At 35.9% G+C, this 24,891-nt stretch overlaps 2 protein-coding genes across 3 annotated transcripts; one reads left to right on the top strand and one right to left on the bottom strand.

Moving 5' to 3' along the window:
- Positions 1-3,923: 3,923 nt before the first annotated feature.
- On the bottom strand, positions 3,924-13,748 carry ccnb3 (cyclin B3). 2 transcript variants are annotated; one of them, XM_028474768.1, is made up of 11 exons: positions 13,635-13,748; positions 12,780-12,925; positions 11,754-11,837; positions 9,710-9,828; positions 7,605-7,740; positions 7,434-7,532; positions 7,145-7,375; positions 6,739-6,894; positions 6,486-6,635; positions 4,204-4,334; positions 3,924-4,114 (listed from the first exon to the last, which is right to left on the bottom strand). In XM_028474768.1, the coding sequence occupies exons 2-11, from the start codon at positions 12,861-12,863 to the stop codon at positions 4,042-4,044; spliced, it is 1,263 nt and encodes a 420-aa protein (XP_028330569.1). In that variant the 5' UTR covers positions 12,864-12,925; positions 13,635-13,748; the 3' UTR covers positions 3,924-4,041. The 2 variants fall into 2 exon arrangements, with proteins under 2 accessions (XP_028330569.1, XP_028330568.1); XM_028474767.1 differs by having other exon boundaries at positions 12,780-12,930; positions 13,635-13,733.
- Positions 13,749-14,949: 1,201 nt separating this feature from the next.
- mrpl48 (mitochondrial ribosomal protein L48) lies at positions 14,950-19,682 on the top strand. The gene is made up of 8 exons (XM_028474776.1): positions 14,950-15,083; positions 15,937-15,965; positions 16,067-16,101; positions 16,174-16,259; positions 18,255-18,424; positions 18,539-18,641; positions 18,704-18,793; positions 19,493-19,682. Exons 1-8 carry the CDS (start codon positions 15,063-15,065, stop codon positions 19,568-19,570), a joined length of 612 nt encoding a protein of 203 aa, XP_028330577.1. The 5' UTR covers positions 14,950-15,062; the 3' UTR covers positions 19,571-19,682.
- The last annotated feature ends 5,209 nt before the right edge of the window (positions 19,683-24,891 follow it).

Raw genomic sequence — 24,891 nt, 5'->3', positions numbered from 1 at the left:
TGCTGCCCAGAAGTTGTCTGTGCACCTGGTGTCACACAAAACACTGCTCGGCATGTATCGACCCGCATTAAATGTAACACTGACCTGTATTTAACTCGCGTGGAGAAACAGAACAGGAGAGATGGAGATGAGCTTCAACGAAAGACTGGCCGAAGAGGTCCAAAAGTAGAATTAGTAAGAATTTATCTCTTTTGTAAAGAAAGCAACAAGAGCAGCTCCTCTTCCTCGTCATCACTGTAGGACGCAATGACTGAAAATGTAAACGGTGCGCAAATGATTCTGGGAATTGTAGGCTCTACCTTCTCCCATTGGTTATCCAAAAGTGCTCAGCTGGGGCCAAACAAGGTGTCATTGGAAAGGTCTGCTCTGTCCGAGTCCAAATATGTGCATCCCTCCCGGGTAGAGTCAGAACAGCGTGGCACCAGCGGATGCGTTTTATTTCCTTGAGTACGAATATGTGGTTTGTTTTCGGCTAGGGGCCGAATTGCACCCGCTGGAGGCCACGATGTTTGGTATGCTTTAGCAGCAGGATCGGGTTAATGCTAATGATGGCTCCGTTACGCAACGAGGCTATGATTTCTGACCCGCCCATTAAATCCTGAACACAACACAGTTTGTGAAGCCATAGCTCCACAATTACATTCTAAATGGTTAAATGGCTTTTTACATGTTGTAGGGAAATACATTTATGACCTATTTAATGTGTTTAGAAGAAAATGGCTGAATTTGCTTTTCACGCTCTTTAAGAACATTTCACAGGGAACCACTATGTGATGTTCCACTCCTCGTCCGCTCGAGTAGTGTATTATTATTGTTAACCTTTATTTAACTAGGAAAGTCTCATTGAGGTCGGAGGAGTGGCCGACAGTCCACGCGGAGTCCACCCGAGTATGTTTGAACCTTTAAGAGACTCCTGCTTTAAAACAGCCTTCAATGGAAACATGTTCAAAGCGCAAAAAATTTTGCAAAAAAAAACTGTAATGGAAACACAGCTAGTCTGTATCTGGTCTATAGAGCAGATGGATCCAGATCTAACCAGCTTGTGATCCTCTACATCCTGTTCTGATCTCTCTATAGTAACAGATGGTCCCTCTGTCTTAATATCAGTTTATTACTCTCCATCCAAGTAATAATGCTGCATTTGATCATGAAAACACGTCTTCATTTTAGAGTGCCAGGGGGAGACTGTGGGATATTTGGCGCTATATGAATAGAAAGTATTTGCGACCATAGAGTCCACGTTGACATAAAGCCGAGCTTTATCTGGAGAAAGTGTCGACAGAAAGTCCCTCTCTTCTCTGTTCAGGCTCTGATTGATGGAGGAAATGTGAATCGATGGCCAAGCTGTGGCCCCTCCTGCTGAGAGCTGTCACTTAGACACCTCAGGTCTCTGAGAGGCTGGGGGCCCACTGGGGAAGTCCACGTATTGATTGCTCCGTATCTCTCCGGTCCAGGCTGAACGCTTCCCTGCAGATCACAGGCAGAGGCTTTCACAGGCCAGAGCCTCCAGAGAGATCAAAGTCTGGCAACGAGCCGGCGGTGGGTGGAAAGAATTGCAATTGGACGTAGAGGAAACACTTAAAGGTGTGGGCGATTACAGAGGTGGAGGAGGAAAAAAAAAGCTTTAGAAAACAGTCGTTCCCCTGACTATGCAACAGGAATCTTCTATAACAGGCAGAGCGTGGAAAACACATGTAACATGTTCATTATTCCACACAGAAACTATTAGAAAACAACAAAAACCTGTTGATTGACATTAGTGGGAAAGTTTGGTGCATTGCATTGTGGGATGTGGAGTCCATAGAAGTGTTACACAATAACGTAAATAACAAATATTAATAAATAATAATCTAAAATATATTTTTTTACAAGAGTCTCTTTATAATATAAACCGGTAATAAGTCAGTTTTAGGGTTCTGGATTTAAAATGTTAAATAATCTAACCAGTGACTCTGGTGACTAGACTCAAAGTTCAAAATGTTGAACTTTTCAGTTTCTAATGTCACTCCCCAGTCGTCACGTCACTGGGGTAGATGAAGCGAGAAAAAAAGCACAACTATGTTTAGGCAACTCATAACGGGTGATTTAAGCAACTACAGTCGCTGAACTCGCGTTCGGTGTGAACGCACCTTAAAAGGGATCCTCCACTGTTTTTACAAAGATGGTCTAAAACCTTTGAAATGTACTTATTAGTAGATAAATGCCTAACAAAAACCGTCTTCTGTTTACCTAGAGAATAAAAACACTTTTTTTCCTAGTTTTATCCTGTCCTCCTCAATAAGGAATTCAGTTTAAAACCTGCCTTTTCCCCCTCACCTCTCCTCTTGTTTTTCCCCCCACTTTTCATCTAAATATGATGGTGCCGCAGATGGCCGCCTTAGTGTGTTCTTCACTCCTACTGCCAGGGTAAATTCCTTGTGCTGTTTTTTTAAACTGTATCTGCCGAATAAAATTCTTTCCGATTCTGCGGTCTCACATTTTTACGGGTCACAACTGTTTTTATAAACAAAAGAGGTTTACATCGACATCTTTAACGTTTCCTGATTATTTAGAGCAACTAAAAGCAACACAAGTTGTCATTTTGACTGAAAAAGCTGTTAAATGATCTAAAAATCTGGCTGAATTTTTCCCTCCAATAGAAAACAATGAAATGTTTACAGGCAGTGGGGCCTTGTGACATCATCAATCACGTGATTTCAAGATGGAGGAACACAGGCTCTAAAACTGTAAAATAGTTCCATTTTTTTTTAATTAAATAAAACAAATAGTGTAGAAAAAAAGTTCAAATATTAATTTAGTGGAAGATTATCTTTTATAAGAGTCTGTTTTATAGACGATTCCCTTACAAGAAACATCCGAATCTAGTAAAGCTCAGCTATAATGTCCAATATCTAGGATTTTTTCAGTCACACAGGACAAATTATTTTTTTGGCAAAAAAAAAATAAAAAACTGGATCAAATTGTTCTAAATTAACCAATATCCAGACATGGCATGGTAAAAAAAAGTATCTATTAGTGGACACGCTAACCACCAGGAACGATATTAATACTATTAATTAGTATTTCGTGGCAATAAATAGTTATTTTGTGGCAACAAATTAGCATTTTGAGGCAACTAATTAGTATTTTAAAGCAACAAATTAGTATTACAGGGCCATGAATGAGCATTTTGTCGCAATACATTAGCATTTTGTGGCAATAAATTAGTATTTTAAGGCAACAAACTAGTATTACAGGGCCACAAATTTTGTGGCAATAAATTAGGATTTTAAGACAAAAAAATTATACATTTGCGGCAACTCATTAGTACTACAGGGCCAAGAATGAGCATTTTGTTGCAAAACATCAATTTGTGGCAATAAATTAGTATTTTAAGGTGACAAATTAGCATTACAGGGCCACAAATTTTGTGGCAACAGATTAATATTACAGGTTAACAAATTTGTATTTCATGGGAATAAATTATTTTTTCACTATGTCATGTCTGGGGCTCCGTAAATATCATGAATTGTTGAAATACTTAATTAAAGACTGCAACTAGAAGTAAATATTGCAAAAGCTTTTATTTTATATTCTATCAACCTGTGGGTGTTTATGTGACAGGATGATGAAAATGAAGACTTTATTATCTCTGACGTGCACAAACTAAAGTCTAATGAATAGTTGACAGATAATAAAAAATGAATATCAGCTGTGTCACATCACTGACCTCTAGTGGATGTTTACTGTCATTACACAGATGAAATGAATGAGTCACACTCAGATTAAAAGAAGAGAAACACTCTTTATTTATTATTATTAGGTTATATAAAAGGAGTTTATCTTTTACACAATCACATGTGATCAGCATAATCTCACACACACACACGTGTGTGTGCGTGCGCTAGTTTTACAAACTTTTCTGCACACTGATCAAACGTCTTCTTATAAAACACGTGTAATAAACATACGTATAAAACTGTAAAAACATCAAATCAGAGGACGTATAAATATTAAAGATATTAACACTTTATTTACAAACGCTGTCGCGACGACTCGTCCTCACGGAGGCGACAGAGCCTCCTCCAGCTGGTCCTCGTTCACCAGGGGCAGATTCGCCACCTCGAAGAACACCCTGAAAGACAAGGGGGAGGAGGAAGGGTGAGCAAGGGGGCGAGGCCTACAGAGGGGCGTGGCTTCTGAGGAGTAGCTCAAAGCTCTTACTTGTGTGAGTATTTGCTGCGTACGGCCTTTAGTTTGTCGTCAGGAGGAGCAGAAAGCGCCACAAACAGCTTCCTGACCACGGGCGCCAGATCTGACGTCCTGTACCCAGAGTGGAACTGCAGGACGGGAGACTGTGGGACGTGAACCACATGTTGAGAATCAGTTCACAATCCCAGAGGAGGGGAAATCAACAGCCAGGACGACGCTGCTGCCGTTGCCGCGGCGATGATGATTGGCTCGTTTTTCAGGAAAAACACAATTTACATTTAAATTGAAACGACGGACGAGAGCAAAAAATCAACGGCGTTAACAAATGAGTTTAGCTTCGAGTTTATGCAGAACGACAAGTTTAAAATGAATTGATTGTTTGACTTTCAGGAAAATTAAAGATTTTCTTCTTTTATTTTGAAGGGCATTTATCTCATCAGCAGACTATGGAAGAAAAGAAAATATTGGTTTTCAATTTTCCAAAGTGCTTGATTTGTTTCATTATCAGTGAATGTTAAGTAAATTATCTATACCAGTGTTTCCAAAATGGAGGTATGCGTACCCCTAGGAGTACGCGGCAGCACTACGGGGGTACTTGACAGATTGAGAGAGAGAAGAAAATTACAAATGAAAGCATTACAACTTTTATAATGAGTTTTTTTCGTTTAAAAATGATAATTATACTAACAAAATGACCAGTAACACAAAATGACAACAAAAACGCACTAAAAACGAGAAAACTACAGAAAAAAATAACAGAGCAACATACAAAACAGCATTAAAAAAAACACACTAATCATTTGAATAATACCAAGAACACACACAAAAAAACAACAAATTACACAAAATGATTATAAACCTGATCTTGATTAGAACATGAAATGAAAGATGACCATAAATGATAAAAAAAATAATAAATAATAAATCTAATCAGGACACTTTTTTTTTTTTTTTTTTAACAAAATGAGATTATTTTACATGTGATTTATCACTCATTCATTCCATCATTATGATCTATAGATGTTGTTGTTTCACAGCATTCTGAGACAAATGTGTTAGTCAGTGATAAGGGGGGACATGGATTCAAAAGGTAGAGACTAGGGGGTATTAACCACTGGTCAATATGTCTCTTAATTCATGTTTTTGATTAAAAAAGTACTTTTTGAATGTAATTCTGTCTACGTGTGGAGCGTTTCTGCCCCCTAGTGTCTGACACTGTATATCAGTGATCTTAGGTCTTACTGTCATAAAACCACAGAGAGCCATCGATTTGTTTATGATCAGATTTAATACTTTTATGGAAGAATAAAAGCTAAACATGTCACACGTTGTGTGAAATAAATGTTACCATAAATAATAATGTCACTATTCATTCGTCCAAACTTGTGAAATGCAATATTTTTTAAATTATATTTCACGTGTTCACAGACAAAGCTGGTTCCATTAGACTAATGTAACTATTATTATTACACCTTAATATAGTGAATGATTACATCATCAGCTTGATCTGGTTTAATTATAGGAAATCATAGTTATTTATCAACCATAACTTCATGTAACTCATTATCAGATACAAAATAAACAAGATTGAGCAACAGTAAAAACACTGATGAGTTTTTTTTTTTTTTAGAAAATAATTTCATTTTATGTGAGGAAATAAATGAATTACATACAATAATACTAATAGTGATCCACATGCATCCATAAAATATCAGCTTATGAACTCTGAGTCAGCAGCTATTGTCGCCATTTTTAATGTGTCTAGTGTTGATGTATTCAGATTTCTTTGTAAAGAACCTGTTTACACTAAGTTGGAAATTGTTTTATTTATTGATAGTTTTTTTTTTTATTTATCGTGATTGTGATAAATACCAGAAATTATCGGGATAATTTTTTTTTAGTCCATATCGCCCATCCCTGATTGTCATCACTTTTTCTTGCCATATTTTTGCTACATTATTCCCATTTTAGACACTTTTCCATCAAATTTCAGTGACTTTTCTGCAACGTTTTTTTCTCCCGTTTCTAGACGTGTTCAGCACTTAAACCATTACCACCACTTTTCCACCTAATGTCACATGTTGACCCACTATTGCCACTTTTAACCTCTTTTCACCATATTTCATACTTATTCTTTTGCCAATTTAACCACATTCACCATTTGTCATTCCCAGTTTAAACTAATTGTTCCAATATTCACACTTTTTCTGTCTGTTTTTGGCGACTCTAAAGTGCAACATTGAATTAATTTCTGTGTTTTTTTTTTTTAAATCCACGCACAAGGGAACACTCACCCATCCTCCCAGCTGTTTGCTGAGCAGAGCCATGAAGAGGCAGGAAGAAGCCAGCAGTGATCCTCTCTGTGTCACCAGCTCCATCTCCATCAGACTCATCTCACAGTAGTAGCGAGCTAGCGTTAGCGTGTCCATGTTGGCGCTCACACACTAAGCACACGCACACACACGGGGAGGGAAACGCAAACACGCGTGAGGCTCCTCCAACGACCATCATGGACTCTGACAGGATGGAGTGGGCGGAGCTTCTCACCTTGGCGTAGCGTCTGAGGAAGCGGTACGGGATGGGGATGCTGATGTCAAACGACAGCGTCTGCAGGATGTTGGCCTCCATGGCGATAAGCTCCTCCCTCTTGTAGGCGTCGTCGCAGATGTAGAGGAAGTCGTCGACACAGGGCGGGCTGCGCTCCTATGGGTGATTTCAAAGTAAAGGTGTGAGTAAGAAAAAAAAAAACCCCTATAAATAAATAAAGGTAGAGTTGCTTTTCAAAATAAAAGTAAAATATGACATTTTTGACACGTGGAAGATTTTTGGTTTTTTTGCCTTTCAAAATAAAAGTAAAATATCACATTTCAGACGTGGAAATTGTTGCTTTTCATTTTAAACAAACCACATGTCTCTCCTGAGCCTTTCAAAATAAAGCGTACGTTGAACACACCTCAAACTTGGAGGCGAGCAGCATGGCGGTGGAGCCCACCAGCTGCAGCGTCTCCTTGTGGATGGGACACTTGGACAGGAAGTGGTCAGTGATGGTGACGGCCAGGTAGAGGGTCTCATGGTAGAGCTCAAAGTTCTCCTGGACCTCCACCAACCAGTCCACCAGGATGGAACGCATCTCTGGGTTCAGGCTGGGCTGCGTCTGCATGTAGTCGCTCAACATAAACTTCTCCTGCAGGAAAAACAGTTATGAACGCCTGACCCCGCCAAAATAAGAGCGTCTGACTCACCTCTCTGTGTCTGAGGTAGTCAAAGATGTCCTTGGCGTACTCGGGACACATGTAGCAGTCCTCAGAGTTCTCACAGTCGATGTCAAACTCAGCTGGAATCTACATCACGCACACATTTGCAGATGTTTACAGATGTGGTTTGAGTCTGTGGAGGAAAAGTGATAGACTTACAAGTTGTTTCTTTAGGTGTGCTGGTACAGGGGGCGGAGACTCTGCTGGCTCCGCCTCTTTAACTCCCTCATCTTTAGACGACTCCTCCTTTTCCTCCTCGGACGTGGTCGTGTCCTCTGAGCTCACAGACGACGACCTGCACAGAGAGAAAATAAATATAACCAATAAAAACATCCAAAACAACAGAAATACACAAAAATATACTCAAAAAAACAACAACATAGATGCACAAAACACTAAAAAAGCATGAAATGACAAGAAAAAGCCCCGCAAAATTTTAGAAATTAACATGAAAATATCTATAACAACAAAATGAACAGCAAAAATGCCAACAAAAATGGACAAAATGAGAGAAATATAAAAAACTAATCAAAAACACAAAAAAATATCCAAAATAACAACAAAAATATACAATTCTATAATTAAAAAAACAGTCCAAAATCACCAAGATGTACAAAATTACTCCAAAAACACACAAAAAATAAACAAAATGAAAACAAATTACTTACAAAACTAAACAAAAATAAACACAATGACTCCACAAAGACACAAAATGACTTTAAATAAATAATATTACTTCAAAAACACACAAAACAACAAAAACAAAGAACATTACACACAAAATGACACGCAAAAAATGACAGAAAAATATATGAAACGAAAGCAAAAACACACAAAATGACACGGAAAAACTACAAAAAAGAAGGGAGAAGGGAACACAAAATATTCACAAAAATATGCAAATAACAGAAATACGCAAAAATATACTCTAAAAACACAAAACGACAACCAGGATGCAGAAAAACGACACTTAAAATTAGGAAAATGCATAAAATATTACAGAAAAATGCACAAAATGACAACAAAAAAACACAATAACTCTAAAAACACACTAAACAACAAAAACCCACAAAACATCACCAAAAATAAACTGTTTGTGACCCTGCAGTGATAAAGTTTCCATCTCTGAGGTGTATTCCATAAAGGAAGGTTAACAAACTGAGTCTATCCATAAACTCTGGGTCAACATACCCCACGATGGGAAACTGTGTATCTGATTCCATTACAGCTGGTATGAAGTGGGTCAATAACCCTGAGTATGTAAACCTTGGGTTACTGACGTGCACACGTGCGACAAAAAGCCATCATCAATGGATCAGAGATTACTCGAGCTGCCATGGCAACCACCCGGAAGAGAGTGATTTATTCACCCTAATGGATGAAATAAGCTGGTGTTTGAGGAATATGGGCCTGTTCTAAATGTGCGTTCAGTCTTCAGTGATTATAGTGGTTTAAATCACCTGTGATTAGTCACACTTTTTGGTCGCTTCATCACTATTGCTTCAGTGACGTGACGAGCGGGTAATATGAATAAAATGTGTCTGAGGAGGCGTGGCATCAGCATAAGATGGCTGCATAGAGAGCCCTCCTGTCACACTGGATATAAAGACAGTGATTGACACAATTATAATGATTTTTAATGTAATATTGTCGCCAGAGTCATCTCAACGTCCAAAAATATGTCATAAAAAAACACTGAAGTGGGATGCGAACCTGTGATCCTTCGCTTCCAAGAGCAGCGTCACAAGTCACTGCGCCATCATACCTTCAAAGATGTGTGATGTGGATTTATTTAAATTGTCTAGAACTTTACTACAGATCACAGATTACTGCAGATCAACCTCTCAATGAGTTTACTTTCACTTATTGATCTGTATCCACAATGTTATAAAGAAAACTACAGTTATCACAAAAAAAAAGTAAAGCAACACAACATTAGTAATGATGTGAACACGTCTGTGGTGTGTGATGTTACTAATGTGTTTCAGAGAAAAGTGTTAAGGTTCATTAAAGTGTTCAGAAACGGTGTTCAGGTGGGCGGAGCCAGGTAGAAACCCAGGGTTTCTTTGATAAAACCTACCAGCGACCAGGTTTAGTTCACTGACAATGTTGCCATGGTAACATACTCAGAGAAGAACATACCTCGCGTTTAGGAATGAGATACTCAGAGTTTCCCTCATTTCAGCCTGAACATACTCAGAGTTTGAACATAACCTGCTTTATGGAATACCCCTCTGGTATAAAAATGTAAATTAAAGACAAACTTTGTCAGGTTGTTTTGGTTGTTGGTGGAAACTGGGGAAGAGGAGGAGCTGCTCTTCTTCACCACCTTCTTCCCTGGTTGTTTCTTCCTTCCTGGAATGCTGATGTGGAGTTTATGAGCCTGTCAACAACAACAACAACAAGTTAATGATCAAAAAAACCAAAGTCAAGCAGAAAATGCTAAATAAGAAAATATATGTAAAGTCGATGAAACCAAAAGAAAATGTTTATACACGAGTTAAATCTGGATTTAAAAATTCAGGTTTTAGTGACTCATGCTGAGCTTTAACAACCAGCTAATGCTAACCTTTACAGTCATATATGTGCAGGTTATTAATCATTAGAACATTATTAGTACATTGTAGCGGTTTTGCGAGGCAAAAAAAAGACAATATATATATATATTTGAATTTGTTATTAGCTTAATATATCATTTGACTTTGAACTATGGATGGTAGAATGTCATTTCTAATGTATTTAATGATTGGCCACCAGGGGGAGCCACGTTCCTACAGAAAATGTTTTAACACTTGAAGTCAGTTTTATAGTTTATATTTTTTAATCTCATACATAAACTTTTATAATCAGAGAATTAAATAAAATCTGTCTTCCAATTCTTTGCTTCATAGTTTTTTTTATATTTATTTGTGATATAAGTATCGAACTTTACTTTTAAAACCAAATAAAAAATAAGACCTTTATATTAAAAATAAATAAAAAATAAGATAATTCCGTATTTTAAAAAAATCAAAATGGAAATTTCCATTTCAATGAAATAAAAACAAGACCATCCCCCTTTTTTTTAAAAAAAATAAAAAAATAAATAAATAAAAATAAGATTTTTCTAGGGCTGATTTTGACAAAAAACCTAATAGCAATTTTTCTGACAGATTGCTATTCGAATTACAATTTTTAAAAATATTTTATAAATTTAAATGTACGTTTTATTTTTTCTAAATTCCGTTTTTTCCCCCAAATTCCATGTTTTCCAGATTAATTAAAAAAAAAAAAAAGAAAAAAAAAAATCTGTTTTTTTTTAAAGAAAATTTGTTTTTAACTAATGTAAGGAAAGAAAAAAAACATTAATAAATAAAAAACCCATAATTAAACAAAAATGTACATCAAAATGAAGTAAGATACAATTAAAGAGTAAATATATGAATTATTCTGACCGCTCATTTTTAATTATTCATATGTCATATAAAGATGTAAGACAACAGCATTAATACCATCATAATACCCCTTAGGGATCAATGGTTTACTGATTAAGTTTTGATCAACTTAATTTAAATGATGCTGATGACATCATTCCAGACTGTAATGATTAAATAATAATAAATGGACAAAGTATCAGAAGTTATAATAATCTACGATGTTTCAGACTCTACAATCCCTGGTATAGATGGTCTCGTCCACAACAACAGAACAACTTTATCCAAAGATCTTCTGTAGCTCTGATGAGATGTTTAAACGCTCTGAGCAGGTGAAGCTGAATAAAGCTGAGTCATGTTTTCACAGAGCGCTGCAGCGCTACATGAGAAACAGACGGAGCTTCACAGACACGTTAAAGTTAAGCAGGCACTGGTGGATTCCGTTTTCATTGTTCGATTCCTTGATTTCGTTAACATATTGTTGTTAGCGCACTCAACTAAGAGGTAACTCAGACTTGCTGTAGCACATACAAGCGTGTGTCCTGTAACCATCTCTGATTGGCCAGCAACCTTTCCTTTAAAAAAAATAAAACTTCCTTTTTTTTTTTAATAAATAATTTAAAAAAGGGGCCTTTTTTTTCCTTTTTTTTAAGAGCAAAACCATCAAGTTGTGCTCACAGACGGACACTAGAAACACAAAACTAATGCATGTTTATCATCATCATCATTAGAAAACATCCACACATTCCTGAAATCCATCTAATACTGTTGTAGTTTTTAACTAGATGGAGTTTAAAGGACAACGTGACGGATTAAATCCTCACATTTTTCACTGTAAAACTGACGACTGAATATGTCTCACACACGCGTGCACGCACACACACACACTACGTACGTTGGTGATGTCGATGAAGGCCGTTCTCTTCTTTGGAGCTCCTTTAGGAGGTGAGGAAGACCTCTTCACCTGAGGACCTTCATCCTGTAACACACACACACACATGTTATAAGCGATTCAGCTAACGGTGATCAGGAAACCTTTCTGTGACTAACTGGAAATGGTCGACACATGTGTAAAAATCATCTCGCTAACAAAAATAAATGAGCCACTGCACGCACACACACGCTTAGCTCCAAAACAAACACACTAATGTCTTCAAGAATCACACAAAATGACAGAAAAATAAAAGAACTATAGACACATTTCTGGAGCTTTTCTACTTAAGCGCAATGTGCCCATGTCACCACCGTGCCAGGACAGCCGAGTGGGCTAAGGCGCCGCGCTCACTGCTAACGTGGGTTCGAATCCCACATTTGACAATTTTTTTCCCCTTCATTTTAACATATTTAACAGCAATTTCCACCTTTAAAAATACACATCCAACAAAAATACACATTTTAGGGTTAGGGATAGAGTTAGAGTTCAAACAAAAGGGTTAGCGGGGTAGCTAAAAGTAAATATCAGCTAAAATACAAATGACATTACTTTAAGTCACGTGGTGCACCTATCACATGACCTAAACTGGCCAATGAGGAGCGCTGCGCATGCATAGGGTGTCAGTCTACGGATACTTTTAACGTACCCATAACCACGGCCGAAATAAAAACACAAAAGATCAAAAATATGACTAAAAACACATGAAATGACAGAAAAATACACAAAACTAAAGCAAAGAAAATGATGAAATGACAGAGGACAAAAAAAAAAAAACAACACAAAATGACAATAAAAACAAAACAAAGAAAATAAACACAAAAACATCCAAATCAAAACAAAAACATTCTCCAAAAACCTGTTAAATAATTGGGTTTAATAATTCCTACGTATCATTACCATCTATGACCTTAAACGTGAGGTCACATGTATGACGTAGTGACCTTTGACCCCCCTGTGTGTGTGTGTGTGTGTGTGCTTCAGGATCACCTGGTTCTCGTCGGTGATGGATCCCAGTTTGGGGATCCTGCTCCCAGCTGGAGCTGCTGGTTTCTTCCCCACAGGAAAAGGCATGGCTCCAGTCCTTCAGTTCACCTTCACAATAAAAGTCCACAGCTGCAACACTCACGGTAGTCCTGCCCTTACAAAATAAAGAGCATTAATGCATAATTATTGTTTTTGTGTGTTTTATTGAAATCTTTGGAGTATATTATAACTATTAGAAAAATAAAATATGAAAGTAAATAATTTAAAAAAACATTGTGCAGTAGTTTATTATTAATAAACTACTGCACAATTTTTTTTTTTTTTGTTTTTTTACTTAGAAAATTAAGTTTAAAAAACAAACTGTGACTGGAAGCTTTAAAAAAAAAAAAAAAAATAAAGAAAAAAAATTTACCAAATTAAAATAAATAAATGCATAAAATAATACAAACATTGTTGCAAAAAAGGCAAAAAGGGGCACATGTTTTATAAAGTATAAATATATACAAAAACAAATCATTTTATAATGTTTAATTGTATTTTCATTTTTAGTAAGACACAAATAATAACCCATAATTTTAACATGTACATGTTTAATAAATAATCGTAATTTAATGTTTAAAGATAAAACAAATACACTGTAAAACGATTCGCTTTGCGAGTTACTTAAAAAATTAAAATTAAAAAAAATATTTTATTTTGTCTGCAAATCTCTGCGGTACGTCTTTGGGTACCGACCCATTGCTTTAAAATACCCGAGGTAAACAGTCAATGTTAGCACAAAGCGAGCATTTAAACACGTGCAATGCTGCTAAAACAACACTACGCCTTATTATTTAATCAAGCGACTATGAATCTTACCTTTGCAGGCACAAAATGCGGGTTTAAAGCCGTATTTTCGGGTAAAAAAGGAGTAAAAAAAGGCGCTAAAGGCGGAAAAGACGCTCCGTTCGTCACTAAACTTCAAACAATGTGTTTCCAAGATGCAACGCGCACGCGAGGCTAGATTTTGAACCGCGCCAGCCAATCAGAGACCAGCTCAGAATGCCGTTTGCTGGGAAGCGCTTGTTTATGGAGTACAGAACCGCCCGGTGTGCGGGTACAAACCATAAAGGAAGCTCAAAACATTAATATTTGAGTTAAAATGAGTAAAAAGCGTTTAATATCGGCTTTTGATTGCGAATGAAAAAACATTTTGTTTAGAAAAATTACAAAGTTTGCTCTTGTTGCATTTTTTTTTTAGCGTTAACGAAACTGTGGGAAGCCCAGGTGTGGGTGTATTTGTGATTTTCAAACCCTGCATTTAACCAATAGAAGCTCAAACGTTCAGATGTTTAAATGTGATTTTTTTTTTTTTACCCCAATATTGAAAGAATAAAGTGTTTTTCTATTAACTACGTGAGGATAATTTAGGATAGTTTAATACACATCTTAAAACACAGACTCGCACTACTTCCATGTATCGTGATTTAAATACATGTATTTTTCAATTTATTGTTTTTTAATTTCAACGTTTTCTCAATTACGATTTCTAAGTCATCCTAAAAGTTTAAAATTAAAATATTGGACTTATTCATTTCTTGAGGACTTAATATTGTTGAATATTTACTATTTATATTTTAAAATGTTTTTATTTATTACTTTTTGTGGTGTTTTATTGTGTATTCAATTAAAAACGTATTTATTGTTGTTTTACTTGATTTGATTAAAATAAAAATGTATGCAATATCTTATTTGGTTCTTGTTGCAATTTTTTGTATTAATTAAAATGAAATGTACAACAAAAAAAAAAAACATTTTTTGGTAAATACGAGTATGTGTATGAAAAAAAATTGACAAATAAAATCTTATAAAATCCACAGAAACTAAACTAGAATACATCAACAAAATACAGGAATAAAACACCAATTATTAACATGAAGGTTTAATTAAGCCATTTTACTAAATATAGAAATTTGTAATATGATTATTCATTACAACATTTTAAATCTAGGTAAAAAGAAATAAAAGAAAAAAAAGATTAATTATTTTTATTTCTCTTAGTTCTTAAAACAAAAATACAATTATTAACGTGAAATTTATATATTAGGTGATGTATTTTATTAATCTTGTAATGTAATGACATTAAACGTCGTAAAACGGAACTTTTGTGCGATGTGCCTAAAAGCACATCCGGTCCGTCACCGCTTCCGGTCCGTGCTGCGTTTACTGTCCGTTTGTAGTTTAGCTGTAAAATCTCACCCTGTGGTGTTTTTCATGTAGGTTTTTCTCCCACAGACTCACAGAGGGATGAATCCTGTGTTTAGGAAGGTAAAATATTACATTTGTTTATGGTTTTAATGTTGGTTTTTTTAGAGGTCACCACGAGGTGCATTCAATGTGAATTATTTTAGTGACTTTATCGGCTTTTGATTTTGGGCAAAATTATGTTACTGTTAAAAAACACAAAAACAAAACAAAACAAAAAAAACGTAATCACTGTTCAATAATCAATTGTTGTCGTTGGATTGGATGCGGACGCTGTAGAGTCAGTTATTTTATTCCGTTTTATTTGTTTATTTTTCATCTTTTAATTAATTTATGTGTTGTACCTTTTTATGTACTTCATTTTGTTTTAATCTGAGGATTTTTTTCTGTATATCCTGTTGTGTTATTTAATTTTTATCCATATATTATTTAATTTTATTATCTAACTGTTTAATTATATTTTTCCTGTCTTAATATGTATTTATTTATTATATCATTTTTTTCATTCATTTTATTTATACCTATTTTTATTTACTTTATGTAGTTTTAATCTCTTTAATGAATTTTTTAAATTTTCTGTCACCTTATTACTACATTTCTATCCATATCTTTTATTTCGTTATTATACATGTATACGTTTTCTTTAGTTTCAATCTATTTAACAAACATGTTTTTTTTTTTTTTAATACCCTGTTTTTGTATTTAAATTCCATTTTTTTTATCCAACTGTTTCATTATGTTTCCTATCTTAATATTTATTTATTTATTCTATCCATCTTCAATTTGTTTTTTGATGATCATGCCCTGTTTTCATATTTATTAATTTTTGTCCTGTATTAATTACATTTAGGATATTTATTCTATATTTATTTCACTGTATTTATTTATTCATTCTGTGTTGTCTCTTTCTCTGCAGGCGTTCCTGTTCAATCAGGCGTTTGGTCGGTAAGTAAAGCTGAAAAAAAGCAGTATTTTATGTGTTATGTTTAATAGTTGATCATTTTCTCACACTGTGGAACATCTTTATGGTCCTGTGTGGTTTGCAGGTGCTCCTTTCTGGTGCAGCAGCCTTTGTGGAATAGTGAGTGTTTCCTGCTTTAAATCCATCAGACGTTTGTGTTCACTGAGAAAACGCTCACTGTGGTGCGTTCAGGTGCAGCCGCGGCCAATCAGAGGACGTACAGAGGAGCGTCGACCGAGGGCATCGGACGATGGAAACATCTGCTGCCCAAACAGGCCGTAAGTACGCACGTACACAAAACAAGATCAAGAATATATTTAAAAAAAAAAAAAAAAAACTAAGAATTACAACATTACAGGAAAAGATGAGAGAAAAACAGAAAATACTAGAAAAATGAACAAAACTACAACAGTAATACACAAAATGACTCAGGAAAAATATACAAAATTACAGAAAAAGACAAGAAAAGTACGCCAAAAGTAAAAGAAATGACTCCGCAAACCCACAGTACTTCATAAAAAGCAAAGCGACAACAGAAATACACAAAAATTACTCCAAAAAAACACAAAAGGACAACACAAATTCACAATATGACTCAAAAAACATATATTTTACAGGAAAAATACATAAAAGGAGCACAGAAATGCACAAAATGCCTCACAACGAGTAACACAACAACAAACACACAGAATGAGAGAAAAACACACATTACTATAATAATTAATTAACCATTAGTTAATCGTATTAACTCCTAATAATAACTCATACAGACTCCTTGTAATTAGGAGTGTAACGATTCATTTTTAGCAACGAGTTGAAAATAAACAAAAAGAAACAGCAGAAAAATGCAGCGTGTCTGGTTTTTGTTTTTGTTTTAAGTCATTAAAACAAAAATAAACACAATTTATAAAGTCTGGTGTGCTTTACGGTGACGTAATAGGAAAAATAGACTTTTACAGTTTTTTTGATCATATGAGGTAACGAGTGTCCACACGGCTCACTAAATGTGAAATAAAACCATGCTTGTGGCCTGTGTGAGTCTTATAACACAGTGACATGTCCTCCGTTTCAAATGTTCTCAGTTTGTGACATCACAAGCTAAATCAGGAAAGAAAATGCCCTCCCTTCCACTGGTAACTCCACCCACATGGACTCCATTCCCAACCCGATGAAAACTTTTGCGTAAGTCCGCCATTGTTTTTTCTCGCTAGCAAAGGAGTGATAGCTACCGGTAAAACTAAAGCTTAGTAAGGTGAAGAAGAGTCACCTGACTGTGTGCGTGCGTGTCCCACCTGCGCGATGCACCTATAAATCGCCGACTCTTCCACTTCCTCACAGTCACAAGGATGAGTCTATAGGTACGCTGACTCGTTGCCATGGTAGCACAAAGCTGACCCTGAGCTGAACTCGTTTCAGCGCACCCCGCGGGAGACAGGGGCGGGAGGAGGGGGATGTCTTTGCAACTCCAGGAATATGTGCATCCCCCCCTGGTAGAGTTAGAACTGCCCCCGCTAGATGCAAAACATTCAATCGCCTCCAAAAATTGGGAAAAATAAAAAAATGCTCGGATCTGGTCAAACGAGGTGTCAGCGGAAAGGTCTGGTCCTCCCGAGTCTGAATATGTGCATCGATCCCGGGCAGAGAATTACGCCCGCTAGAGGTGAAACACTCAATCTCGTAAGTGTTTTATTCCCTCGAGTCTGAAAATGTGGTTTGCTTTAGGCCGAATTACGCCCGCAGGAGGTCGGGGAAGTTTGGTGTTTTCCTGCACCAGGGGTAACCTCCGTCAATGGGAGAAAGCAGTATCAAAGTCGCTCCCTTTTGCTCATACTCCTCTGAGGTTACCACTGGTGCAGGAAAACACCAAACTTCTGAAGACTCGGGAGGACCAGACCTTTACACTGACACCTCGTTTGGCTCAATCCGAGCATTTTTTGGTTATATAACATTGAATGGCAATGGCGGCCATCTTGGAAAATGGCTGCCAAATAGAATTTTTGAGTGGCTAACACCTTTTTTATTGTTTTACTAATCTGCTGAACTACGTCCCCTTTAAAACCAATGAGTTATTTCCTTGTATCGATACAATCTATTGATAACATTTAAAAACGATTTTAGATCAATTCATGTCATCCTGAAGGCCAACTTGTCGAGCACAGATCGAGTAGTTGGATCGTAGGAAGATGAATCAATTCATCGATCTAATGGATGAATCGTTACATCCTTATTAATAACTCATATTAACTCCTATTCACGTCCTTGTTGTGTTTCAGCAAAGGAAGAAGAAAGACAAGCTGCAGATGAAGCCCATCGTGGAGGCCACGCCCACATCGTACGGGACGCTGAACGTGACGGTGTCGGGTTACGACGTGGTCCTGGTGGAGCATTTCTCCCAGTTCATCCATAACCTGTGCAACAGGCTGCACGTCCCAATGTCAGACAGGTGGGACACTGGGAATATTTCACATTTATAATGTGTAGAAGGAGCTGAAATCACACCAGATTACATTCCTGAGCAATAGCATCAGCATTAGCATGAGCATTGTTGTTGTTGCAGCTACGCTCTACCCACTCAGAGCACTGAGCTGATGCTGCTGCAGCAAAAAGGAACTAAAACACTGGTGGACGCTGTTCTCAAGACGCACCACAGAGTCCTTCAGGTACCGGTGTGCGTGTGCGTGTGTGTGTGTTTAAACTCACTCTGTGTGTGTGTGTGTCTCAGCTGAGCAGCCTGGACGCGTGTTTGTGTCCAGTTTTTATGGACGTCGTCCTGAAGAATCAACCAGAGGGAGTTCAGCTGTGTGTGAAGGAGGTAAAAAACACACATACGCACACACTCACACATACACACGCACACACTCACACATACATATACGTACACACACACACATATACGCACACATTCGCGCACACACACACGCGCACATACACACATATGCACACACACATATACAAACATACGCACATACACATACACACATACGCACACACATATACGCACATACACTCACACACACATATACGCACATACACACATATGCACACACACAGACACACATGCACACACACATATACAAACATACGCACGTACACATACACACATACGCACACACACATATACGCACATACACACACGCACATACACACACACACATATACGCACATACACACACGCACACACTATAATCAATAAATAAATGTTTAATAATTAAATATGGAGGTAAATAAGTACATTAAATAAATAAATCCATAAATAAATAAACAAATATATTGGATAAATTAACTTGTATACAAATAGATGATAAATATTGAAATATAATAATTAAAAATAATATTGAGATTAATATGAACATTAAATATGATAAATATTTAAATACAGTAGCTAATAGGTAAATAAACAAAGAATCATTTTTGGCTTTTTCCATAACACTAATATGAGTTGATAATGAGTGTAAATAGATGATGTAAAGGTTACTAATGATATTAATCAGCGTGTGTGTGTGTTTTCCAGCACACTGAGGCAGAGTTTCACCAACGCTTCAAAGCTCGTCCAGAGCTGGAAGGACTCGTGGCTCAGATAGGCTCCTGAGGAGGGAAAGGACCCGCTACGTTTCTATTTGTGTTCAGGCTTCTCTACGGACAGCCTCAGACAGTGTGTGTGTGTGTGCGCTCTAGGAAAATAAAACATGTTTCATAACAAACCTGTGTGTGTGACGTATCAACATTAGGGATAAAACACTGCCATCTAGTGACTGGATGCTGATAAATAATCAAAATGCATTGTGGGAAATGTTGTTTTGGTTAAAGATTCGCTTTAATATATCAAGGCCGGATTCACAAACATAAGTTTATTGTCTTGTCGTGTGTTTTACTAGAATGTGAGATCTCACCTAGAGTTTAACTCAGTTTTTCAACCTTGGTGTCGTGACCCGATGTGGGGTCGCCTGAAATATCTAGTGTAAGTTATTTAGAATAATAATTACTGATTAAAACTACAACTGTATTCTATACATTTGCTTCCTGAACAAAAAACAGTATAAACATCAAATAAGTTAGATAAAAATAAAAAAATGTATTTTTTTAATTTTTAAAATAATTCAATTATTGTTTCAACTTAAAACACCACACACAATCTCAAACAATTGTATTCTATACTTTCACTTTCTGAAAAATAAATCTAGTAAAAAAAAATACAGTATAAAAATTAATAAAATAGTTAATTCAATATTTTAGTGATTTTTTTCATTTTGTAATTATATTTTTTTACTTAAAACACACCACACACAAGCTCAAACAACTGTATTCTATACTTTCACCTCCCGAAAAATAAATAGTGAAAATCAGTATAAAAATCAAATAATAAAAAAATAAACAATATATTTTTAATAATTTTTTAAATGATTATTGTTTCAACTGAAAACACCTCTACTCGTAACACCATAACATGATCAAAAACTAATTTCAAATTGAAAAGAAACTATGTGTCCAAAAACGCACAAATTGACAGAAAAATACAAAAAACAGGAGCAAAAATGCCCAAAATTATTCTACAAGCTCTCGAGATAAAAAATAAAATTAGTAATAATCAAAAGAAAAACACTAAATGACTCCAAAAATACAATAAAGCACTAAAAAGCCCTTGTTATGCCTGTGTTACATTATAATTATTTGAAATGTTTATAATGTGGCCCTTGGATCAGACAAACAGAATTCAGTGGCTCCTAGTGTGGTAAACCCAACCTGGCAACGCAGGTTACTTTCCTTTCACCGTCATACTGTACTGACACTTCATTCTATTTGTTTATTATTGTTTACAGATTAATATCTCGGGGTGTGCATTGCCATGAATCTGACGATACAATACATCCCGATACTAAACAATATGATATACTGTACATTGCAATATTTCACCTTTACAAGTGCAAAATAGTATGAAATACAATTTATTTATTTCTTTTTTTTTAAACTTGCGAGAACAAGTAAATGTTAATTAAGTTTAATTCAAGTACCTCAATGAAAAACAAGTGGAATGTTTTTCAAACTGTCAAATTATGTTTTTAATAATAATAATAATAATAATTCCTTTTATTTAAAAATGCCTGTCATGCCACCCAAGGACACTTATCAATAAAAAAATAAGTTCTTGAATTCTTACAATAGTTAGCGCAATCAAATATTTTTTTCGTTAAATGCATAACAAAAAAAAAAAAATTGATTTGGGCATTTTTTGGATCGATCGGTGAAATATCGTAATATATCGCCAAATCGTTTTTTTCCTACACCCTTATTAATTTCTATTTGGGATCATTTATGTATTTATTATAAACAATTAGATGAACAGACCTTTAAATATATATACAGTATATAATGACTAATCGGTAAAGGATTCACGTAATGACACGTGTAGAATGAAGTCAACGTTTACGTTACGATCAGTGAGAAAACACACAGAGCTGGTTAGCAAATATATTTTAATATATAATATTCATGTACATTTTAGCACAATGACAAAATGGCATCAGTTCAGTCTCTTTGAAATCATGACAAAAAGCCGACAAGAACTTTCAAAATTAACCTCAACCCTTCAGGACCTTACGACGCCTTCTTCATATTATCCTCAAAAACTAAATCAATCCGCGAACAGTTTTGTAGCTAAAAACTAACGATTGCACGGTCTTACAAAGTCACATTTATCTGTAAGCTTCCATTGACGTCAACTATTCTTCAGCAACGTCACAAAAAACAGAAAGAAAACCGTCAAAGCAGCGACAAACTTCTCCAAGATTCTACTCGTTCTTTCCCGTTAGCTAAAAAAGGAAATTCTCCGCTAGCTATGGGGATAATTGTAACGTAGCCTGCGTGTTGTTTGAGGGATTCGGCATGTGTATGATGTGATAGCGCGCCTCAGTGCTAAGGTCATCTCTTTAGCAGCTAAAAAAACAACTTCTGACAAATACTTGAAAGATCGCATGATGATATTTTTAAAGTTGAGAAAAGGCTTCATTAGTGGCAAAGTTTTACTGACATCTGGTTTTTGAGTAATTTTTAATGCGCAATTACCATAAAAGATTTGATTAGCAATAGTTAGCCATTCGCAATTGTCCAACGTAACAAAAAAGCTTGTGATAACTGGCTATACTTTACGCACATCTTTCTTTTAAGTGGTTTCCATTGCGTATTATCCCATTAGCAATTAGCAACTTTAACCTTGCAGTTTCTCTTTGTACGATGTGATTGGGTGACCCATAGGTTTTCGTTATCGGAACCGCTTTTGCAGCGAAAAATGAAATCCTCTGCTAGCTAAGAGGCTAAATGTCATGTAGCCTACATGTTGTTTAATTGATTCGGCATGTGTGCGATGTGATAGCACACCTCAGTGATAAGGTCATCTCTTTAGCAGTTAAATATAAAAACCTCCGTTAGCCAACAAATACTTCAAAGATCGCGTGATGATATTCTCTAAGTTGTGAAAAGGCTTCATTAGTGGCAAAGTTTTACTCGCATCTGATGTGCAAATACCATCAAAGATCCCATTAGCGATTTTTAGCCTTCACAATCGCAATTGTCCAGAGTAACAAAAAAGCTTGAAACAAGTGGCTTAATTCTTTGTACAGCTAGCAAGTTTTCTGCATGAGACAGCATCAAAGACGCTTTTAGCATTGACAGGTTTTGTAATCGCAAAAAAATTGCCCAAAGGTAAGAAAAATCCCATTAGCAATTAGCAACTGTGTACGATGTGATAGCGCGACTCATAGTTTTTTGTTATCGGAATCGCTTTAGCAGCTGAAAATAAAACCCATTGTTAGCTGAAAACAACGCCAACAAATACTTTAAAGAACGCAGACACAGCAGTTAGCATTAGCCTTAGCGATCGCCACATTAAGATAATGTTAAATTGTCCAACTTTTAAAAAGTGGCCAAATGTCACAAACATCCTGTTTTTGAAAGGTTATACCATACCCTAGCAGCTGTCAACAATCTCTGCGCACGATGTAATTGCGCGCCTTTTTTGTGCGCATTGTGTAAACTTCACAACAGTCACCAGAAAAGCAAAATGCTCGACGTTACAGTACATGACATACAACGCAGCGCACATTCCGCACACATTTCATTACCTGCCTAGTGCCACATCCGCTAGCCTACGCTAACACTAGCCAACAGCTAATTTCGGCTTTCTACGAACGTCCCTGCTGTTGATGAATAACATTCATCTTAATCTCGTAACTTTACCAAAGCTTTCTCAGCTCGCATTTTAAACATTCACACAAACACTCAACGTCAGCATAAAGTAATATTTTTTCTTTAAAAAAGTCATTTTAGCCGATAATTTCTGTTTATATTACACTGAGATTACTTCGGATTGGCTTATTTATTAGCCACTGACTGAAGTTAAATCGGTTTTGATGAAGTTCAGTTGTTTGTTTTGCTAAAGCAAACGTTATATTTAAGCTATTTTTTACATATTTGCCAAACCTAAGACACAAATATTAGTCAAGGAAAATAGGACTGTATCTAATACCCAGTCGTAATTTAGATAATTAGCATTTGTATTAATTAAAATGAAAATTACCACAATTTGGCATGAAATACAATAGTGTCCCTTGGAACAATTAATCATTTTGAATTATAATTCAATAAATACGGAATTTATATTAGCCAATTTTGCAGTTTCTCATTGGTCGTTCAGGTTTTTATGTTAAATCGCAATTGCTTAGGTCATCAATTTACCAGATTAACCAGATTCAGTGTTTATCAATAAGTGATTGTTTTTTGGATAAGTTGCACCGAAGTTCGGTTGTGCATCCGAACGAGCCAGACTTTCTCACCTAAATTTAGCTTGTTGCGGCTCAAGCAAGCTAAATGCGCCATTAATATCAATAATTTTAATTCCCCGTTGAAAATTAAAGTTACTCCTAAAAAAAAACAACACTAACAAACGGCAAACAAATCAACAATCTCACAACTTGCCCAAACATTTCCTGCGACGTCTTCTGCCGTATCCGGAATACTTTTCTCTTTTGTCATGAATCGGAAACTTTCTGAACAAAAAAAATGATAATCATAAAGATCATTTCACGAGCGGTAACCACTACACATCAGATCAAACACAACACGGTAAACAGAATATATGTCACGTATCAGTAACTACAAATAAACTAACCACGTTTTGTTAAAAAAAGAAAGAAAGAAACATCGCCCGAAGCATAAACGGTAAAAGGAAGAAGAACACACAAATTTAAAGTCTCGATGCACGACCTGGAACTTCACACACAATATCATCATCCCATTGATTTTTATCTTCGATTAGTCCCAAAAGAACTGGATATGTCAAAACAGCAATATGTAGGCATTAAATAAATAAATCAAAACACAGTGATACATATTCAAAATACATATTTACACCTCAGGAGAACAAAAAAACAAAACAGGAAAAAGAAACAAGACACAGTTAAGTCAATAAAAGGTTTAACAGGCAGTTTAAGAATTTTTAGCGACTTTTTAAAAGCAACAAATAACAACAATAGTTTAAAATATCATAAAAAAGAAAGAGGAAAACCTGCAAAAGTTGCAATTCTTTAGTAAAGTTTTCCGATGTATGTTGATTATGTTTGAGTTGTAAGATCGAATAAAAATGAAGGTTCCGGAATGCGATCCCACTTTGTAATAACATTGACCAAGGTTTCATTCGTTTAACGTCTGCGCAACATTTATTTATTTTACGCATTATTTCTTCAGCGTCACACGATGCAGTGGTTCTCAAACGCTCCATGCCACACCCCTTTGAGGTGGAGTTTTTTGTTTATAGTATATACTGATTGAATCTCTATTTCTTCACCAATGGATACAGACTAAATTGAGCTGTACCACCAGCCACCCTTGGGGGCAGTGTAACTTTTGCGGTACCCAATA

Source organism: Gouania willdenowi, chromosome 18, assembly GCF_900634775.1.
Source record: "Gouania willdenowi chromosome 18, fGouWil2.1, whole genome shotgun sequence".
NCBI classification, from domain to species: domain Eukaryota; kingdom Metazoa; phylum Chordata; class Actinopteri; order Blenniiformes; family Gobiesocidae; genus Gouania; species Gouania willdenowi.
Note: the sequence above shows the minus strand (reverse complement) of the source record. Positions and strands in the feature narration are given on the sequence as shown.

What these genes read in the sequence shown, in the direction of transcription:
- ccnb3 (XM_028474768.1), bottom strand. Translation starts at nt 12,863, where the DNA reads ATGCCTTTTCCTGTGGGGAAGAAACCAGCAGCTCCAGCTGGGAGCAGG. An exon ending in AACCAAAACAACCTGACAAA is followed by an intron (nt 7,741 to 9,709) that starts GTTTGTCTTTAA and finishes CTCTCTGTGCAG; the next exon opens with GTCGTCGTCTGTGAGCTCAG. An exon ending in GCAAACAGCTGGGAGGATGG is followed by an intron (nt 4,335 to 6,485) that starts GTGAGTGTTCCC and finishes CACGTCCCACAG; the next exon opens with TCTCCCGTCCTGCAGTTCCA.
- mrpl48 (XM_028474776.1), top strand. Translation starts at nt 15,063, where the DNA reads ATGAATCCTGTGTTTAGGAAG. An exon ending in TGAATCCTGTGTTTAGGAAG is followed by an intron (nt 15,084 to 15,936) that starts GTAAAATATTAC and finishes CTTTCTCTGCAG; the next exon opens with GCGTTCCTGTTCAATCAGGC. An exon ending in TTCAATCAGGCGTTTGGTCG is followed by an intron (nt 15,966 to 16,066) that starts GTAAGTAAAGCT and finishes TGTGGTTTGCAG; the next exon opens with GTGCTCCTTTCTGGTGCAGC.